The sequence below is a fragment of the Eleutherodactylus coqui genome, chromosome 8 (assembly GCF_035609145.1).
Source record: "Eleutherodactylus coqui strain aEleCoq1 chromosome 8, aEleCoq1.hap1, whole genome shotgun sequence".
NCBI lineage: Eukaryota > Metazoa > Chordata > Amphibia > Anura > Eleutherodactylidae > Eleutherodactylus > Eleutherodactylus coqui.
The window spans coordinates 160,377,454-160,395,808 of NC_089844.1; the positions used below are offsets into that span (position 1 = coordinate 160,377,454).

The 18,355-nt window shown below is 44.9% G+C and overlaps 1 protein-coding gene and 1 long non-coding RNA gene across 2 annotated transcripts in view; both read right to left on the reverse strand.

Annotated features, from left to right (window-relative positions):
* Window positions 1-263: 263 nt before the first annotated feature.
* LOC136577081 (uncharacterized) lies at window positions 264-10,543 on the reverse strand. Its single transcript, XR_010786438.1, has 3 exons — window positions 10,209-10,543; window positions 1,873-1,909; window positions 264-381 (listed from the first exon to the last, which is right to left on the reverse strand). It is a non-coding gene; the product is annotated as an uncharacterized lncRNA (long non-coding RNA).
* A 994-nt stretch (window positions 10,544-11,537) lies between these two features.
* The window catches only part of LOC136577977 (uncharacterized), a 29,741-nt gene continuing 22,923 nt past the window's right edge, over window positions 11,538-18,355 (reverse strand). The window contains exons 11-13 of the mRNA XM_066577887.1: window positions 13,185-13,496; window positions 12,111-12,437; window positions 11,538-11,695 (exon numbers count right to left, since the gene is read on the reverse strand). Of these exons, the coding sequence (XP_066433984.1) occupies window positions 11,538-11,695; window positions 12,111-12,437; window positions 13,185-13,496 (797 nt within the window). The remainder of the gene's footprint in view (window positions 11,696-12,110; window positions 12,438-13,184; window positions 13,497-18,355) is intronic.

Genomic DNA, 18,355 nt, shown 5'->3' on the forward strand with positions numbered 1-18,355 from the left:
CTCCGTCTTATTACTTAAGAACCCATAATCTCTTGCAGCCCCCTCATACTGAAGCCCACCAGCAGTCCTGCTCTCGGTCTTATTACAGGTCAGTGAAGTATAATCATGGCACTGTAGAATGATTCTACATATTAATCTCTCTGTCTCTTTTGCTCAGACAGATCGTTGTTCCTAAGTGTGGGAATCCGTACTTCGCACACAAACATCCATTACGTTCTGTAGAACTGATTGGTCAGAGAAGAATGACATTAAATTCAATTTTTTTCCCCAGGAGTCAGGTTTTCTCTTTCTTCTTGAGGGTCTTCTTATATATCGTCATCTACCCCATCTGCTCACTGATCCACTTTATCATTGGCACCAAATGGGCATATTTATTTAAACCTACAAAAGACAACACCGATTATTTCTCTTTTTAACCTAATTTGTAAAGCCATAAAGATCAGGATGTTCCGTCAGGTCGGCTGGTTCTGTATACAGGAGGCGTCCGTCTACGAATCAGCTGATTTATCTTACTAATGGCCATAAGTCCTATAATAGTCAGGGGGCACAGAGGTAACTCCATGGTCATCAGGAACTGAGAACAGGAGATCACCAAGGACTGAGGACTGTATATCCTGGGAAATACTGAGCGCTGCAGGAGTCATACAGTCACCCGGCACGTGGTGGGAATGGACTGTACATGGTGTAGTGGTAATAGTAATAACCTTTATAAACTGGTGCCAACATGATCCATAATACCCGACACTCGGGGCACAATAGCATCTCATAGTGACGGACCTGACCCTAAAAGCTTACAATCTAAAGGAGAAGGTGATGTAGACTGTACACTCAGTATACAGGGATTCAACATAAAGCTCAGTTCATGGTTGTCTCAGTTCTCCCCCTAACTGGATGAGTTGTGGCCCCCCACTATAGACCCCCAGAAATGTCAGACAGTATCCCACTATAGAATCAGTGATGTCCGTGTAGAGATGTGACTGGTCAGTGACGGCATCCTCACCCGGTGGTCCCCTATATCACTTATAGAGATGTGCTACAGAAGATGGCCTGTAGGGGGTAAGAGACAATCAGTCTGATGCCTGAAACAAGAGGGAAAACACCCACAGGTGTGGTCAGTGCTATAAAAAAGGGTTGTTCCCACTGCAGAGGGAGAGTGCAGGGCTGCCAGGCCCAGTGTGTCAGCTCAGGAGAGTGCAGAGCTGCCAGGCCCAGTGTGTCAGCTCAGTGGAGCTGTAAGGCTACCAGGCCCAGAGTGTGTGGCTAAGAAGGCCAAAGGTGGATAGGGAGACGCCCCTCACCTCAACACCAGAGACAGTGTGACAGCTCAGTGGAGCTGGGGCTGCTAGGCCCAGTGTGTGACTAAGAAGGCCAGAGGTGGAGAGGGAGACGCCCCTCACCTCCACACCTAGGAGAGGTGTGTGGTTGGGAGATCCAGGCTGCGGTGATTCCCTTTGTGAGCGGAGAGGCGCTGTGGACAAGGCGCTGCGAGAGGTAGCAGGACCCCTGAAATACACCTGCCCTGGGACTAAGGGTCTGAAGGCACAACAGACTGAGGACCAGCTGCGCTCTGGACATTCACAGGTCTGTGAGACTCTATGGACTTATATGGTCTCCTCAGCTGAGGATTTATCTGCTTGCCCTATGGACTGTAAAGGGTTAAAACTTGACAGAGACTTTTGTTGTTGCAATCATTTATTATTTATCTGGAGACCCAGTCGTTTATGTTGCTGTTAAAGATTGTGTGAATAAAGTGCAAGTAAAGAAGAGAAGTGACCGTTTGGCGTGATATGTAACCCCCGTGTTGTCACACACTCATCACACCACACACCATTTACTATATAATAACTCTGCTTGATTAATAGAATAACTTACAGTTTCCTGAAGCGAAGTAGAAATTTACTTTTAACACCTGAAACAGAAGGAGATGATTTAGTAGGAATTAAACATGAAGGTTATAATGTGACATAAGAATATTCCAGAAGCTGCTGCTGCTGATAATTACTGGACTGCGGGGGGGATTTTGCTCCGTATGACCTGATCCCCACAGATAACCCCCCCCATAAGACATCCCACCGTCTCCCTGTAATGTCCCCATTATACAGTACTGACATTCTGGGATTATATAGTCATTACATCCTCGGGGGACGGACGTCTCACTGCGCTGTAGTGTGAGGCTGGAAATATCATCTATCAGTAATCACATATACTGCCAGTAAGATTATATAACAGTTGTGTAACCCTTTAATGACAGATTCAGTGATGCATTAGGGCCCATTCACAAAGCTGTATTTTCATGCCGTGTGCGGTCCGTGTATTCCATGCTCAGCACACGGCTCCATTACAGATCATAAGGCCATTCACAGGAATAATTTTTCACACGGACCAAAAAAAAGAATGCTGCCATGTCCTATTTTCGTCCATTTTCCATATTCACGGACCCTGCATGTTGGGTGTCCATGGAAATCAGACGGGTCTCTGTGTGCTGTTTAGGCCTCATTCACACGAGTGCTGTTTTAGTGCAGTATAGGTGCGCGGGGGAAAAAAACAAAACGCACCTATACAGGTCTAAAAATCACGTGAACAGGAAGCTGCTCACTGGAGCAAAAAAAGGACAGCTGTTCCAGGAAGAGAGAGAGTAGAAGCCCCGCAAGACTTTGGAATTTCCTCATTGCAGGGGAAGAGAGAGAACGGGGCTATAGGGAATTAATCCATAGCCCTACTCTGTCTCTCTGCGCTCTGAGGATCTTCGAGGAATATCCCCATAGCGCAGAGCAAGTCGGCGGGGCTATAGGGCTTCTCACAGGGATTACCCATAACAAAGAAAGAGGGGGCGGGGCTAAAAAGGTGGACCAGAGGGCGGATCCCTCTAGCCCTGCCCCTCCTCCCAAGCCCTTGACATCCACTGAGTAGGTATATACTACGTCAGGATACTTTTTTTTCTTTAGTCCAGCGGCGCATGAACGAGTCAGATTCCGCATGCGAGAGCCTGTAGTGTAATCCAGCTTCGATCGGGGCTCCTGTCCGCATGGAAATGCTTAAATCTTTATTGCAGATGGACCTGGTGGCTCGCCAACAGACAAGCGTGTACAGATTTTTTTAAAAAAAGGTTAATTCTTCCTGCGCAATTGCTAGGCGATGACAAGGGTGTCAATTGCAGATGGGCCACGGGTCAGACAGCTTTCACTGACTTCGGAATCTACATGAAAAAAGAGCCTGCTGCGATTTTTCCTCTGCTCACGGAAATCACAATTTGATTCCTCGAGTGTGTAGGAAAAGGCGATTTTACATGATCCGAACAGTATTTACTGTGGATCCACGGTGCAGATGCCAATCGGGGATTCTGCAATGCAAATCTGTTTCTGTGCCACCGGCCTTACTGTATAGGAACGCACAGCCTGCTACACTTTCTTCTACAGCAGACGCCCCCAATAAACACATAATGGTGTTTATGTGTTTGCATATTTTTTAACATAAGGCTTATGGATGTTTACACTGTGCAACCTAATTTTTGTAACAGATAAGCAAATATGTGGCTTATAGTAACGTTAGTGTGCTGATTTCAAATATGATATCCGTTTTTTTCTGCCACGTAAGGTTTTCCAGTTATGGGGCATAATGTAATCAAATTGCTGTTGTACTTTATACACTACAAGGGTAGGTTTATGTAACATATAGGGTATGTTTTCGCGTGGTGGATGTTTACACTGTGCAACCTAATTTTTGTAACAGATAAGCAAATATGTGGCTTATAGTAACGTTAGTGTGCTGATTTCAAATATGATATCCATTTTTTTCTGCCACGTAAGGTTTTCCAGTTATGGGGCATAATGTAATCAAATTGCTGTTGTACTTTATACACTACAAGGGTAGGTGTATGTAAGATATAGGGTATGTTTTCGCGTGGTGGAAACACCGCAGATCATCAACCACTAAGTTGTAATTAATTAACTGTGTTTTTACAGATCATTGGTTAGACTGGAACTTATTTTCAAAATTTAATAACAATATGGCTAATCAGCGTAGATGTCTGAACAACCCAAACAGTTTCTGCTATGTCTGCGGACAATTCACAACAAAGACACATCGGAGGAAAATAACATCCTTGGTAAATTGTGCCACAAGTATTTCAAATAAAGCTGGGTGACCAATATAAGAAGTGGCATTGCACAACATCTGTGTGTCATGTAACACTCATCTCACACAATGGCTGAAAGGCAAGAGTAGAATGCCATTTGCCATTCCGATAGTATGGAGAGAACAAACATATCACCATACTGACTGTTATTTCTGCCTGACAAATACCAAAGGTTTCTCCAGTAAACAGAAAGATAAAATTCTGTATCCAGATATACCTTTTGCAATAAAACCTGTACCTCATGACGTATCTGGTTGGGCAGCATTCCTGGGTATACTGTAATGGAGTGTAATAAGCTAAGTAAAATGCCTATTGCAAATGTGTGCTTTTTCTACACTACTAACACAGTTATCTGAAAGTGCTGACTCACTAACTCTCTCCTCTCTTCACTCCCTCCCACCGTGTTTCCAACAATTTACTCAATATGGCGACTCCCTCGTTCAGGAATTCCAAGATAAGGACATCAGCTCTTGCAGAAAGAGACCCATATAAGGGCAATAACCAATCAGCTACAGATTCGTACTTCATGACATACTAACTGTGCATACAGTCTATAAAACCCCATGCAGCTTAATTAGAATAAAGAAGTTTCCTTTAGCTGAGCAGCAGTTTTAGTATGATTCTTTTGTGCATAGACAGGCCTCAGGCTTAGACCTACTAATCAGGAAGGGGGCAGATATTCATCATTAGGTATATTAGTACCAATCCATATCACTACTATGGTGGTCACTATTACTAATTGGGTCAATGTAGAGGACACTTACTACTGGGGCCACTATAAGGGATGCTGTTACTACTGAGGCCACTGTGGGGGGCATTATTACTACTTGGATCAATATAGGGGACACTGTTACTACTGGGATTAATATAGGGGGCACTGTTACTAGTGGGGCCGCTAGAGGGGATACTGTTACTACTGGGGCCACTATACATAGTTACATAGTATGTTAGGCTGAATGAAGACAATGTTCATCTAGTTGAGCCTGTATCAACCCCTTGTTGATCCAAAGGAAGGCAAAAAACCCCAAGACGCAGAAGCCAATTAGCCCTTTCAGGGGAAAAATTCCTTCCCGACTCCATGGGAGAGATCCTTGTATTGTCCCCTAATGTATTTATACATAGTTATTTGATCTCCCCTTAGCCGTTACTACTGTGGAAACTATGAGGGTCACTATTACTACTGGGGCTACGATAGGGGTCACTATCGGGGCTCATTCCTGTGGACTTAAGTGCATTTCAGTCGTGCAAATGTGATATGTATTTGCACAACCAAAAATCGCTTATGCCCACATTTTTTGCCTGCTCTGGCATGTTTTAAGTACACAAACACACTACATATTTGTGCATACAAAAAAGACAAGCTCATTGAAATGGTATGCAAATAAGCAGGTGTCCTGCGTATTTGAACCCTTCCATTCACTTCAATAGCTTAATGCAGTGTGTAATAAGCCCCAACAAGGTCATGCTGTGTATTTTTTTTAATGTTATTATGTATTGGAACGGAGGATCCTCTAAAATAGCCACATCACCATCTGTCCTGTAACACCTAGCTATGAGCTCCTAGGAGACGTAGAAAGTGCTGTATGTCGGAAAGTCCCTATATTTCGCCTTTATTCTCAAATTAAAGCTAACTGCTTGGCAACAACTGGCTGCTTATTAGCTGCTTGTCATGCAAGCACTGATTGGTGGAGGGGGATGGTGTGATAGTGAAGAGCAGGAAAATACCAGGGTGAGACAGGATGTTAGGGGGAGAGGTAGATAAAAAGTGTGGGAGTTAGACAGGAAGAGAAGGAGTAGTAGGGAGAAGTTGGTAGTGAGCAGTCGGAGGAGGAAGACATGCAGAAGAGGTTTGCAGAATGAGTAGAGATCACACATTCAGAAGTGGGAAGTCAGGATTTTACAAGCTTCCTGACCCTATGCAGCGTCTCCTTAGGTGACCCCGGACACATGACATATGCTGGGGAGCTGGGAGGGCAAGATGCCGACCAGGCCAAGAAAGCATGCAATGGGCCACTACAGTTCCCCTGTACTTAAGAGTAAGCCAACCCCGGCGCCTCCAAAGCAGAGTATAAGAATCCGGAGTCACTCTATATTCAGTGTGTTACTTCCATGAGAGGCCTCTGCACACTTAAAAAGTGTGCAAGGTGAAACCTATAAACACATCTCCTACCCCTGGTTACCTACGTGAAGGATTAACTCACACCAGGTGTACTGAGACTACAAGAAGTGTAATTTCTGTGTATGGCTTTTTGTTTGTGACAGCATGTAAGGAATATGACTTGCAAGTACATTTGAAAATTCTACTAGGATGAACAGAATTCAGGGACACTAGTTTTGCTATGGAGCACATTCATGACTCTTCTCTCCAAAGACTAAAGGACTGAGATAAGTGGAATGACCATCACTTTCTCTACTGAGGATGAAACACACTGTGACCACCACAAAAATTAGAAAGGGCTACTGGCAGGAAAAAGAAAAAAGAGACGAGTGGAATGACCATCACTCTCCCTGATATAGTAGAAATCAATTGAAGAGAGGTAAAAGAAAGGCCCGCCCACTGGGACAGATTAGATGGGCTGAAAACGCTGAGACGCGACATGGGGAACGTGAAACCTCCAGCCATACACATAAATCAGACATACCATGCCCACAGACTCATGCAAACATTGGAATATCTACACTAAGCATAATTAAATTAGCATATCACATTATAAAATGATAAATTACTATAAATTAGACATGAGCAAGGGAAGCAAACAATAAGCGCTACATTAAACCTCCTCCTGCACATTACTTAAACGTTACACATAATGCCAACAACAGTAACTTTTCAATATGAAAAAACAGTATGAGGAGGCTATGCAAGGGGACTAAAATGTTTGAGTCCTTTTTAAAGAATCAGGTGGTTAAATGGGGGATCAGGAACAAATCTTTTACGTAAAAAGAGTCTTTTTAATGGTTCTGGGACATGTACATCTCCTCATCCTTTGCTTCTGTGGACCAGTCGGTGGAAGACAACGCACTTTCCCAGAAATGAACTCCCAGGGAGGCCAATGATGAGGGGCTATCAGGGTCCCTAATACAACATCTCTCAGTCCAGAGTGGCATAGCAGCATCGGCCGGTTGTGGTCCTTCTAAACCCGGTGTGTGGAGTACGCAACTTCCTCCACAAGTGGAAATGTTCCCTGGTGCTGAAGTAAGTTTGTACCCCTGGGTCCTCAAAATCCCGTAGAAAGAGATGCAACCCTGGGGTATAGCAGCACGGGCCACCCTGTTTGCCGGACGGATTACAATCCAGGGGAGATGTGGTTCTTCTCTTCCATAGAGCAACAGTCTTGGCGCAAATCTTGACCTCAGGACGTTTGTGAATGGGACCGCAGGAAGAATCCCAAAAGTCTCACCCGGTTAACAGTCCTCAAGGGCCTAGCTGGCTGGAGTGGTCCCATGTGGGGCCACCACTTTTTTACTGAGGCCTCCTGATCAGCCGAAGATGGTGCCGTGGGGGCATTTGCAGGGTCCGGCTCCTGGAGGTCCTCTGGATCGCCCCAATAAAATTGCGGCCTTGGCGATACGTAACTGACAGCCACACCAGCAATGTGTGGTGGGGGCTGCTGAAAGCAACATCTCAACTCCACTCTACAGAAGTTCTGTTTTCTGGAGCCTGCAGTCGCAGGTAGCCCCTCCCCTTGGGGGTTGCATTAAGTCACAGTGATGGGGGGAGTTCTCCCACCTACCTTGCTCCTGGCCAGGGCACAGTCTTTTTGAAGCCAAATACTTGGCAGGAGTCTTTTGGTGGTAGTGAGCTGGAGAAGGAGAGAGTTAGTGTTTGGGTGCCATCTTGAGCAGTCCTGGGCGGAACATGGAGTGCAAACATTTGTAAACTATTTGAACATTTCTTCTTTCTGGGTAGCATTATTGCAGGCATGACTGTGTGGCACAGAAGATTCCAATCCTGTTCGTAGTGACAAGAAGAAGTAGGGCACTGCAGCATCCCTTAGGGTAACCCCAGACACATGGCATACGCTGAGGAGCTAGGAGAGCAAAATGCTGGCTTGTCATGGTGGCACTTAATACGCTCCCTCCTGGAGGGACGCATGCAGCCAAGACCAGGGCAGCACCGGGCCTCTTCCACACCCCTAGAATAGGGATGCCTAATACATGGTAGAACAGGTGCGAAGTTTGTCACTGGTGAAGTCACTATTTTGGCACCCACAGGCATGAACATCGGCGGGGAAATAATTGAGCCACAGACAGTGATAGAGTACCTCAGGTCCCCGGGATTGGTCAGGACCTGGAATAACTTTACTTAACGTTACTTCAGCAATATACAAGGCACAAATGACAGACTTGGAAAAGGCAGGAATTATATACAAGTTAGAGTACCTCCACATGTCAGCCCCAGACTTCAGGATGCCTGTGTGTGACAAATAAAGATGCGTACCATGACTCAGCAGGACCCAGACTTCAGGACGCAGGCACTCCTGGAAATCTCTCCTCCTTTTCCATTCTTCACTACATGGGGGCTGAAGGTGCCCTCATGTAGCTGGCACTCTTGGTCAGGAACCCAGAAGAAATTGACCTTTTTCCTGCTCACAAACACTCAAATGTATACCTTCACTCATACAATGTGACAATATAGAAATTGCTACATTTACCAGACAGTCAGCTCATACTTTGCAGACATTTAACCTCTCCCTTGTTGCAGCTATGCAATACACATAACAGAATGACAAGACTGTTTTTCACTGAGCATCTACATAAGACAGACATGTATGACATTATGGAGGGGACCAAGAAAGCATGTACTGGGCCACTACACCCACAGCAGTGTGGCGGAGAAAACTTGGGACCTTATCCAGTAAAACAGTGAGTTATACAAAACCCGGTGAAGTCAAAGCCAGGGAAAGTAAAGAGGCCCATCTTAACCCTTTCCAATCCAATTTGTATCCTGGTTTTCCTAGGGGGCTTACTCTTTTTCTGCCGTTATGCAATGGCGCTATCTGCTGGCTAAAGCCAGTACTGCATGAGGTGACACGTTGGATAGGCTCTGACAGCAGAGAGACTGGCAATATACAGTAAGAGAACCCCCGATGGATGTCTTCCAACATCGGAGCTATACAACCTTAAGTCATAATGTCTTCAGAGGTCAGACAGTGGTCTGGAAAGGGTTAAAATCCACTCCTTTAACTGTCTTAAAGTCATCCAGTCAGCCTAGTAGATAACTAGGACTATAGTAATTCTACTGAGTAACCTTCAAAGTCAAATAGAGAGAGCATTGACGGGTAAAGTGTGCTATACTGAATTCAGCTATGAAGTGCTGGCCTCACATAACAAATCCACTGTTTTAGTATTTAGAGACTGTCAAAACTCTTTTGCCACTATGTGGCGACCGAGTAAAGCACCTTTACCGGGAGAGATCGCAGAGCCACCCGTGACATCCATCTTGTTTTCCCCGTGGTCTCCCCCCACTTTGGTGCGTCCCACTCGGATACTACAGTTGTACATTGTGCAAAAAAATATGCTCATATGAACGAACCCATTGAAATCAATGGGTTCTATTCACTGCGTATATCAGTACATCTTAGTCACCGAAGACCATTACAAAGGGAAGTACAATCCACCAAAAACAGTTGAATAGTAATATTATTGCATGTCTAAACTGTTATATCAATAAAGGAAATGGTTTGTAACTTGAAAATGAGACGTGCTGCTAGTATTCAACGTCACCAGTGTAATCAGCATGTTGTAATTTTACAGAAACATATGAATTACTTTGCTATGAAATTTTTTTAACATTTTGTTGCACAGTGTTTTGTGTCTGTGTATTATACTGTGGCAATCATTGAGGCTTTATGTTGGGGCATTGGTTGCAAAATGTTCTTGACATGTATGCCGGACATAGAGTCCAAATGCAATGTGAGTAGAGCCGGACTCTGGGGGTGGTTTAACTGAAGAATATATAAGGAGATATTTTGTTATTTTAATTTATTTACCAAAAATGAATGAATAAAACTGATCCTTTTCCGTAAAGCTGGAGGCAGCTATATATGTCTATAAATGTTTATACACTCACCGGTGACTTGTAGCCTCCCTGTGGTTTTCTGTATGGGTTTCTCCAGGGTGGGATGGTCCACCAGACATATATACTTTGCCCCCTGATGTTCCCCCAGTGTGGGGGTGATGGTCAGACGGGCGGTACAGCTGTAGGTGTTATCGGCCGCTCTCATGGATGTCACACTCTGGTTAACAGCAGGGTCAGTCTCTTCATATAACTCCTGTCCAACAAGTCTCCACCATGTCACAATGATTGCATCTGGGAAATACCCCGAGATATCACACTGCAGGACGGCCGGGACGCCGTGAACTAGACGGGGAATCTGAATCTCTTCTACAACTGGAGTCCATATGTAATCTACAGAACAGGACAGCGAAATGTTTTGTAATTGCAAAAACCAACTTTACCAAAGAAAAACCACCCCCCACATAAATATCACACAGGTATGTACTGTATGTAACATGTCAGGATGGGATGTGTAACGGCAGCTCATATTACATACAAGTGGAAGGCAGTAAAAAATGTTTTACCCTCCACTAAACCCAATTTCTGCCTCATCCTGCTGCAAAAATACCATCTCTTACTGCTGATGTCTTTAGCACAGGGATATAATATATGTACAGTACAATGAAATGCTACAGCCAAACTAGAGCTCTAGTCTTCATGTGCCGGAGAAAGTCTCCCGGGTTCATCCTGTGCTCTCCATATATACAGTATTAGAGGTAACATCCCGCTCCTCACCTGAATCTCTGATAGACAGCTCCCTGAATTCCAGTCTCTCCATATATCACAGTATTAGGGGTCAGCGAGGAGGTAACATCCCGCTCCTCACCTGAATCTCTGATAGACAGCTCCCTGGATTCCGGTCTCTCTATATATAACAGTATTAGAGGTCAGCGAGGAGGTAACATCCTGCTCCTCACCTGAATCTCTGATAGACAGCTCCCTGGATTCCAGTCTTTCTATATATAACAGTATTAGGGGTCAGCGAGGAGGTAACATCCCGCTCCTCACCTGAATCTCTGATAGACAGCTCCCTGGATTCCAGTCTCTCTATATATAACAGTATTACGGGTCATCGAGGAGGTAACATCCCGCTCCTCACCTGAATCTCTGATAGACAGCTCCCTGGATTCCAGGGTCTCCATATATAACAGTATTAGAGGTCAGCGAGGAGGTAACATCCTGCTCCTCACCTGAATCTCTGATAGACAGCTCCCTGGATTCTGGTCTCTCCATATATAACAGTATTAGAGGTCAGCGAGGAGGTAACATCCCGCTCCTCACCTGGATCTGTGATAGACAGCTCCCTGGATTCCAGGCTCTCCATAGATTCATGTTCCCAGGTCACTTGTACTGTGAATCCTGGATCCTTGTGACGATCCTCAGGGATTCGGACCTCACTGGAGACGCTGTAGGTTCTATCAGGATTATCGGCCAATGATTCAGTGGATGATATGACGTCTTCTGGTCCTCCCACTCGGCACCTCCATGTAATCCTGATACTTTTAGGATAAAAGTTCTCCAAATTGAGGAAATACTTCATCTCCCCGGAGATACACGGACTTCTCATCACCGGCTGTGACAGTCTGGGCTTTACTGAAATGTGAACGAACGGCCTGTTACACTTTCCTCTACAGTAGATGCCCCCTTATGGATGATTATGTACCTGTGTATTATACTGTGGCAAACATTATGTTTGTGCAAAGATAGCAAAATTCTCCTGACATGTATGCCGGACATAGAGTTCAAATGCAATGTGAGTAGAGCTGGACTTTGTGGGGGGGGGGGGGGGGGGGGGGGGTTCCTGAAGAATATTTTGCTATTTTAATTTATTTACCAAATGTCAATGAATAAAACTGATCCTTTTCCATAAAGCTGGAGGCAGCTAAATATTTCTATAAATGTATATACACTCACCGATGACTTGTAGCCTCCCTGTACTTTTCTCTGTGGGTTTCTCCAAGGCGGGATGGTTCATCTCACATATATATTCTGCCCCCTGATGTTCCCCCAGTGTGGGGGTGATTGACAGACTGGAGGTACAGCTGTAGGTGTTATTGGGCGCTCTCCTGGATATCACACTCTGGTTAACAGTACCATAGATCTTAAGTTCACCAACTCTCCACCATACCACATCAATTGCATCCGGGAAATACCCCGAGATATTACACCACAGGACGGCCGGGACGCCGTGAACTAGACGGGGAATCTGAATCTCTCGGACAACTGGACGCCATCTGTAATCTACAGAACAGGACATGGAAATGTTTTGTAATTTTAAACTAACTTTACCAAAGAAAAACTCATCCCCCACATAAATATCACACAGGTATGTACTGTATGTAACATGTCAGGACGTGATGTGTAATGGCAGCTCATATTACACTGAACTACAAGTCAGTAAAAAATGTTTTACCCTCCATTAAACCCAATTTCTGCCTCATCCTCCTGCAAAAATACCATCTCTTACTGCTGATGTCTTTAGCACAGGGATATAATATATGTACAGTACAATGAAATGCTACAGCCAAACTAGAGCTCTAGTCTTCATGTGCCGGAGAAAGTCTCTCAGGTTCATCCTGCACTCTCCATATATACAGTATTAGAGGTTACATTCCGCTCCTCACCTGAAGCTCTGATGGACAGCTCCCTGGATTCCGGTCTCACCATATATAGCAGTATTAGAGGTCAGCGAGGAGGTAACATCCCGCTCCTCACCTGAATCTCTGATAGACAGCTCCCTGGATTCCGGGCTCTCCATATATAACAGTATTAGAGGTCAGCGAGGAGGTAACATCCCGCTCCTCACCTGAATCTCTGATAGACAGCTCCCTGCATTCTGGGCTCTCCATATCTAACAGTATTAGAGGTCAGCGAGGAGGTAACATGCCGCTCCTCACCTGAATCTCTGATAGACAGCTCCCTGGATTCCAGGCTCTCCATATGTAACAGTATTAGAGGTCAGCGAGGAGGTAACATCCCGCTCCTCACCTGTATCTCTGATAGACAGCTCCCTGGATTCCGGGCTCTCCATAGATTCATGTTCCCAGGTTACTCGTACTGTGAATCCTGGATCCTTGTGACGATCCTCTGGGATTCGGACCTCACTGCAGATGCTGTAGGTTGTGTCAGGATTATCGGCAAATGACTCAGTGGATGATATGACGTTTTCTGATCCTCCCACTCCGCACCTCCATGTAATCCTGATGCTTTTAGGATAAAAGTTCTCCAAGTTGAGCAAATACTTCATCTCTCCGGAGATACACAGACTTCTCATCACCGGCTGGGACAGCCTGGGCTTTACTGAAATGTGAACACACAGTCTGTTACACTTTTTTTAACAGCAGACACCCCGTTATGGATAATTATGTGCCTGTGTATTATACTGTGGCAAACATTGGGGCTTTATGTTGGTACATAGGTGGCAAAATGTTCCTGACATGTATGCCGGACATCGACTCTAAATGCAATGTCAGTAGAGCCGGACTCTGGGGGTGGTTTTAACCCGAAAAATATATAGGGAGATATTTTGTTATTTTAAGTTATTTACCAAATGTCAGTGAATAAAACTGATCCTTTTCCATAAAGCTGGAGGCAGCTATATATTTCTATAAGTGTATATACACTCACCGGTGACTTGTAGCCTCCCTGTGCTTTTCTCTGTGGGTTTCTCCAGGGTGGGATGGTTCACCTCACATATATATTCTGCCCCCTGATGTTCCTGCAGTGTGGGGGTGATGGGCAGACTGGAGGTACAGCTGTAGGTGTTATCGGCCGCTCTTCTGGATGTCACACTCTGGTTAGCAACACCGTCAGTCACTTCATATATCTGAGGTTCAGCACGTCTCCACCATGTTACAGTGATTGCTTCGGGGAAATACCCCGAGATATCACACTGCAGGACGGCCAGGACGCCGTGAACTAGACGGGGAATCTGAATCTCTCCTACAACCGGACGCCATCTGTAATCTGCAGAACAGAAGAAGGAAATGTTTTGCAATTTTAAACAAACTTTACCAAGGAAAGCCCATCCCTACACATAAATCTCACACAGGTATGTACTGTATGTAACATGTAACATGTCAGGATGGGATGTGTAACAGCAGCACATAGAAGTGGAAGGCAGTAAAAAATGTTTTACCCTCCACTAAACCCAATTTCTGCCTCGTCCCACTGCAAAAATTCCATCTCTTACTGCTGATGTCTTTAGCACAGGGATATAATATATGTACAGTACAATGAAATGTTATAGCCAAACTAGAGCACTAGTCTTCATGTGTCGGAGGAAGTCTCCTGAGTTTATCTTGTGCTCTTAATACAGTAAAATCTCTACTAACGTTGGTAATCCATCCGAAAGCAATCGGCTTTACCTGCAACCATTGGTGCTTGAGATAATTATTTCCATAGGAATGAATGTAAATCCAATTAATTCATTTTAGACATTCTAAAAAATATACTAAACCACATTTAATGGGGAATAAATATGGTCTTTAATACCAAAAACAATAACAATCATAAATGAATATAAAAGACTCTTGTAAAAATTAAAGGGACATTTAGCATGTTATTGAACATGTTACTGTGTGTTATCTATGCTGTTACATAGGACTGCAGGTCACATCTACTACATCATCTGTCCTCAGCGTTATCACTGTGTTCTCTGTGCTGTTACATTGGAGTGCAATTGTACTGTACTGTACTGTACTAGTGTATTACCCCTCGACGATGAGGAGAAGGGAGGGTTGCCTTAGCAGCAGGAGGAGGAGGGAGAGGAGACACCAAGCAGAAGATCACATGGGTTCAGCAGCAAGTTCACGTGGGCTGGCATACGACGGTGTTATTAGAGGCAACCAATGTTACTATGGTTATCCATCAGAATTAGAGATGAGCGAGCGTACTCGCTAAGGCAAATTACTCGAGTGAGTAGTGCCTTATGCGAGTACCTGCCCGCTCGTCTCAAAAGATTCGGGTGCCGGCGGGGGAGAGCGGTGAGTTGCGGGAGTGAGCAGGGGGGAGAGAGTGAGAGAGAGCACCCCCCCCCTTCCCCGTTCCTTACGCTCTCCGCCGGCACCCAAATCTTTTGAGACGAACGGGCAGGTACTCGCATAAGGCACTACTCGCTCGAGTAGTTTGCATTAGCGACGCTCGCTCATCTCTAATCAGAACCCATCACAATCGCCAACAAGTGCCAAGCAGCTAAAGCAGCGGGCACCATTGTTGAATTCAGACAGCTAAATGTGGAATTTCAAAGAAAAGTCAGATGAGACAAGGAGCGCTACTGGAATGACAAATGCGCAAAACTGGAGGAAGCAAACCAGCAAGGCTACACTCGAGCTCTCTTCGCCCATATGAAGCAGACCCAGGCACTGTTCGCACCCTGCAAGGCAGCAACCATCAAAAACTGGGATGGTGAATTATTGCAAGAAGAAAATCAAATCAAGAGAGAATATACAGCAGAGATGTATGCAGGCAATCAAACAGACAAGCTGTTGGATCACGTAGAACAAAAACTGGGCATTCTGGAGGAAGTAGTCACATGGGCCCTGAAACAACTACCAAACAGGAAAGCTCCAGGCGTTGATCACATACCAGCCGAACTGCTCAAACTAGTGTCAGTCAAGATCCTAACTGACCTATGTGAGAAGATCTGGAGCTCCAAATCGTGGCCCAAAGACTGGACAAGGTCTGTCTTCATCATACTTCCAAAGAAAGGTGATGCTCAAGAATGTTCCAATTACCGCACCATCACCCTCATACCTCACGCGAGCAAAATTCTTTTAAAGATCAGACAAAAATGCATTGCGACACTTGTTGAACATGAACTGCCGAACGTTCAAGCTGGCTTCAGCAAAGGACATGGCATTAGGGACCAAATCACGAACCTGCGGTGGATCATGGAGAAGACCCGGGAGTATTAAAAAGATGTGTACATGTGTTTCATTGACTGCAGCAAAGTATTTGACTGTGTTGAACATGACAAGCTTTGGAAGTGTCTGAAGCAAATGGGCATCCCAGAACATACTGAACAGCTGATAAGGTCGCTTTACAACAACCAAGAAGCAAAAATCAGGACAGCTTATGGAAACACTGATTAGTTCAAAATCGAGAAAGGCGTACGGCAAGGCTGCATTCTATCACCAGTCCTTTTCAATCTGTACGCAAAAACGATCATGAGGCGATGCAATCTGGACAAATTAGAAATTGGCGTCAAAATCGGTGGTAGAAATGTCAACAACCTCTGATAGGCAGATGCCACCCCCCTGCTTGTGGGAAGTGAAAAAGACCTGGAATACCTTATCCAACGAGTGCAAAAGGAAAGCGAACGCATGGGACTGTATCTTAACAGCAAGAAGACGAAAATCATGACCACGGTAGGCAACGGTACAGTGAATATAAAAATTAACGATGAAGAAGTCGAGACGGTCCAAGATTTCATCTTCTTTGGATCCAAAATCGAATACAATGGGCAATCTGGACCTGAGATCAATAGACGGATACACTTGGTAGGAATGCAATGCAAGGAATGGAAAAGATCTGGAAAAGTAAGGATATTAGCATTGTAGCAAAAACTAGACTGGTCAATGCAATGGTCTTTCGCATAACGACATATGGCTGTGAAAGTTGGATGCTCAGGAACAACAGACAGAGGGAGAATTGATGGGTTTATACCATAGTGCTGGAGGAGAATGCTATGGATACCTTGGACTGCCATGACAGCAAACAAGGTAGTGTTAGATTGCGTCAAACTGAAAATATCACTAGAGGGCAAAATCATCAAACAGTGGCTCTCTTTTTTTGGCCACATGATGCGCGCTAACTCACTGGAAACAGTACTGATGCTTGGCAAGCTCAGTGGAAAGAGAAGATCAGGATGACGAAGAACAAGATGGCTAGATGCAATCAAGGCCGCCAACAACATGTCAATCGTGGAACTGAAAGAAGTGGTTAAAGATAGGAATGCGTGGAGAACATTGATTCATAGAGTGACCGAGGGTCGGATGCGACTGAACGGATAATCATCATAAATGTTACTAGAGACAAAATTTTGTCTAAAAAAATGGCCTTACTTGAAATCAGCTTAAGTAGCTGTCAATGCTAGCAGAGGTTTTTCTGTATATCTGTTCAACTTTTCGACCAACAGAAATTGATCCGAAATCAAAAGAAAATAATGCAGGCAACAGGGAGACGGTTGCCATATTTTTTATACTTATCAGCTTGCTGGTTCCTGTGCTGCCTACTTGCAAAGTCCACATGCTAACTGAAAATCTGACTCTTTTCAGAGTCCTGTGCCCTCCTACAGACTTGTATAGGAAAGCATGCGACTTGGACTCTGAAAAGAGTCAGATTTTCATGCTGTGCACTGTCTTCAATGTAGGACGCCATTGGATCACGGGAGCGGGCAAGTATAAAAAAATACATCATTCCTGTCAAATCCCATACAGTAGTATAACTTAGGCTGGTCTCTTAAAGGACCGGATTTGAATTGTGGATTTTATGATTGTATGATCTGTGGTAATATGTAGAGATGAGCGAACGTACTCGGATAAGCACTACTCGTCCGAGTAATGTGCCTTATCCGAGTACCGCTGTATTCGTCTTGAAAGATTCGGGGAGCTCCGCTGCTGACAGGTGAGTCGCAGGGAGGAGCGGGGCAGAGCGGGCGGGAGAGAAGGAGAGAAAGATCTCCCCTCCGTTCCTCCCCGCTCTCCCCTGCAGCTCCCCGCTCCGCAGCGCGTCCCGAATCTTTCAGGACGAGCGGGGAGGTACTCGGATAAGGCACATTACTCGGACGAGTAGTGCTTATCCGAGTACGTTCGCTCATCTCTAGTAATATGCTGTTCAATCAAGTGCATTGGATTACAAAATTCCGCTCACAATATTGGGTTGGAATTGCATAAAGCACTTGCGGAAAATAGAACTCAGCATGTTCTATTTATTGTGGTATCCGTAACAAAGGGCCCATTGTGCTCTATGGTCGTGGATATACCCGTAGCCCATACTCAATTACATTGTGGACATGCTGCAGGAATTTCTATGATCACTAAGTGACAGCGCGAGAAATATAAACAAAAAAAAAGGTGTACTGCACATGACTACTAGCATGAGTATGTGGCTATATGTAGGGTCATGGCCGGGCTCACAGCTGAAATACGGATATGGTC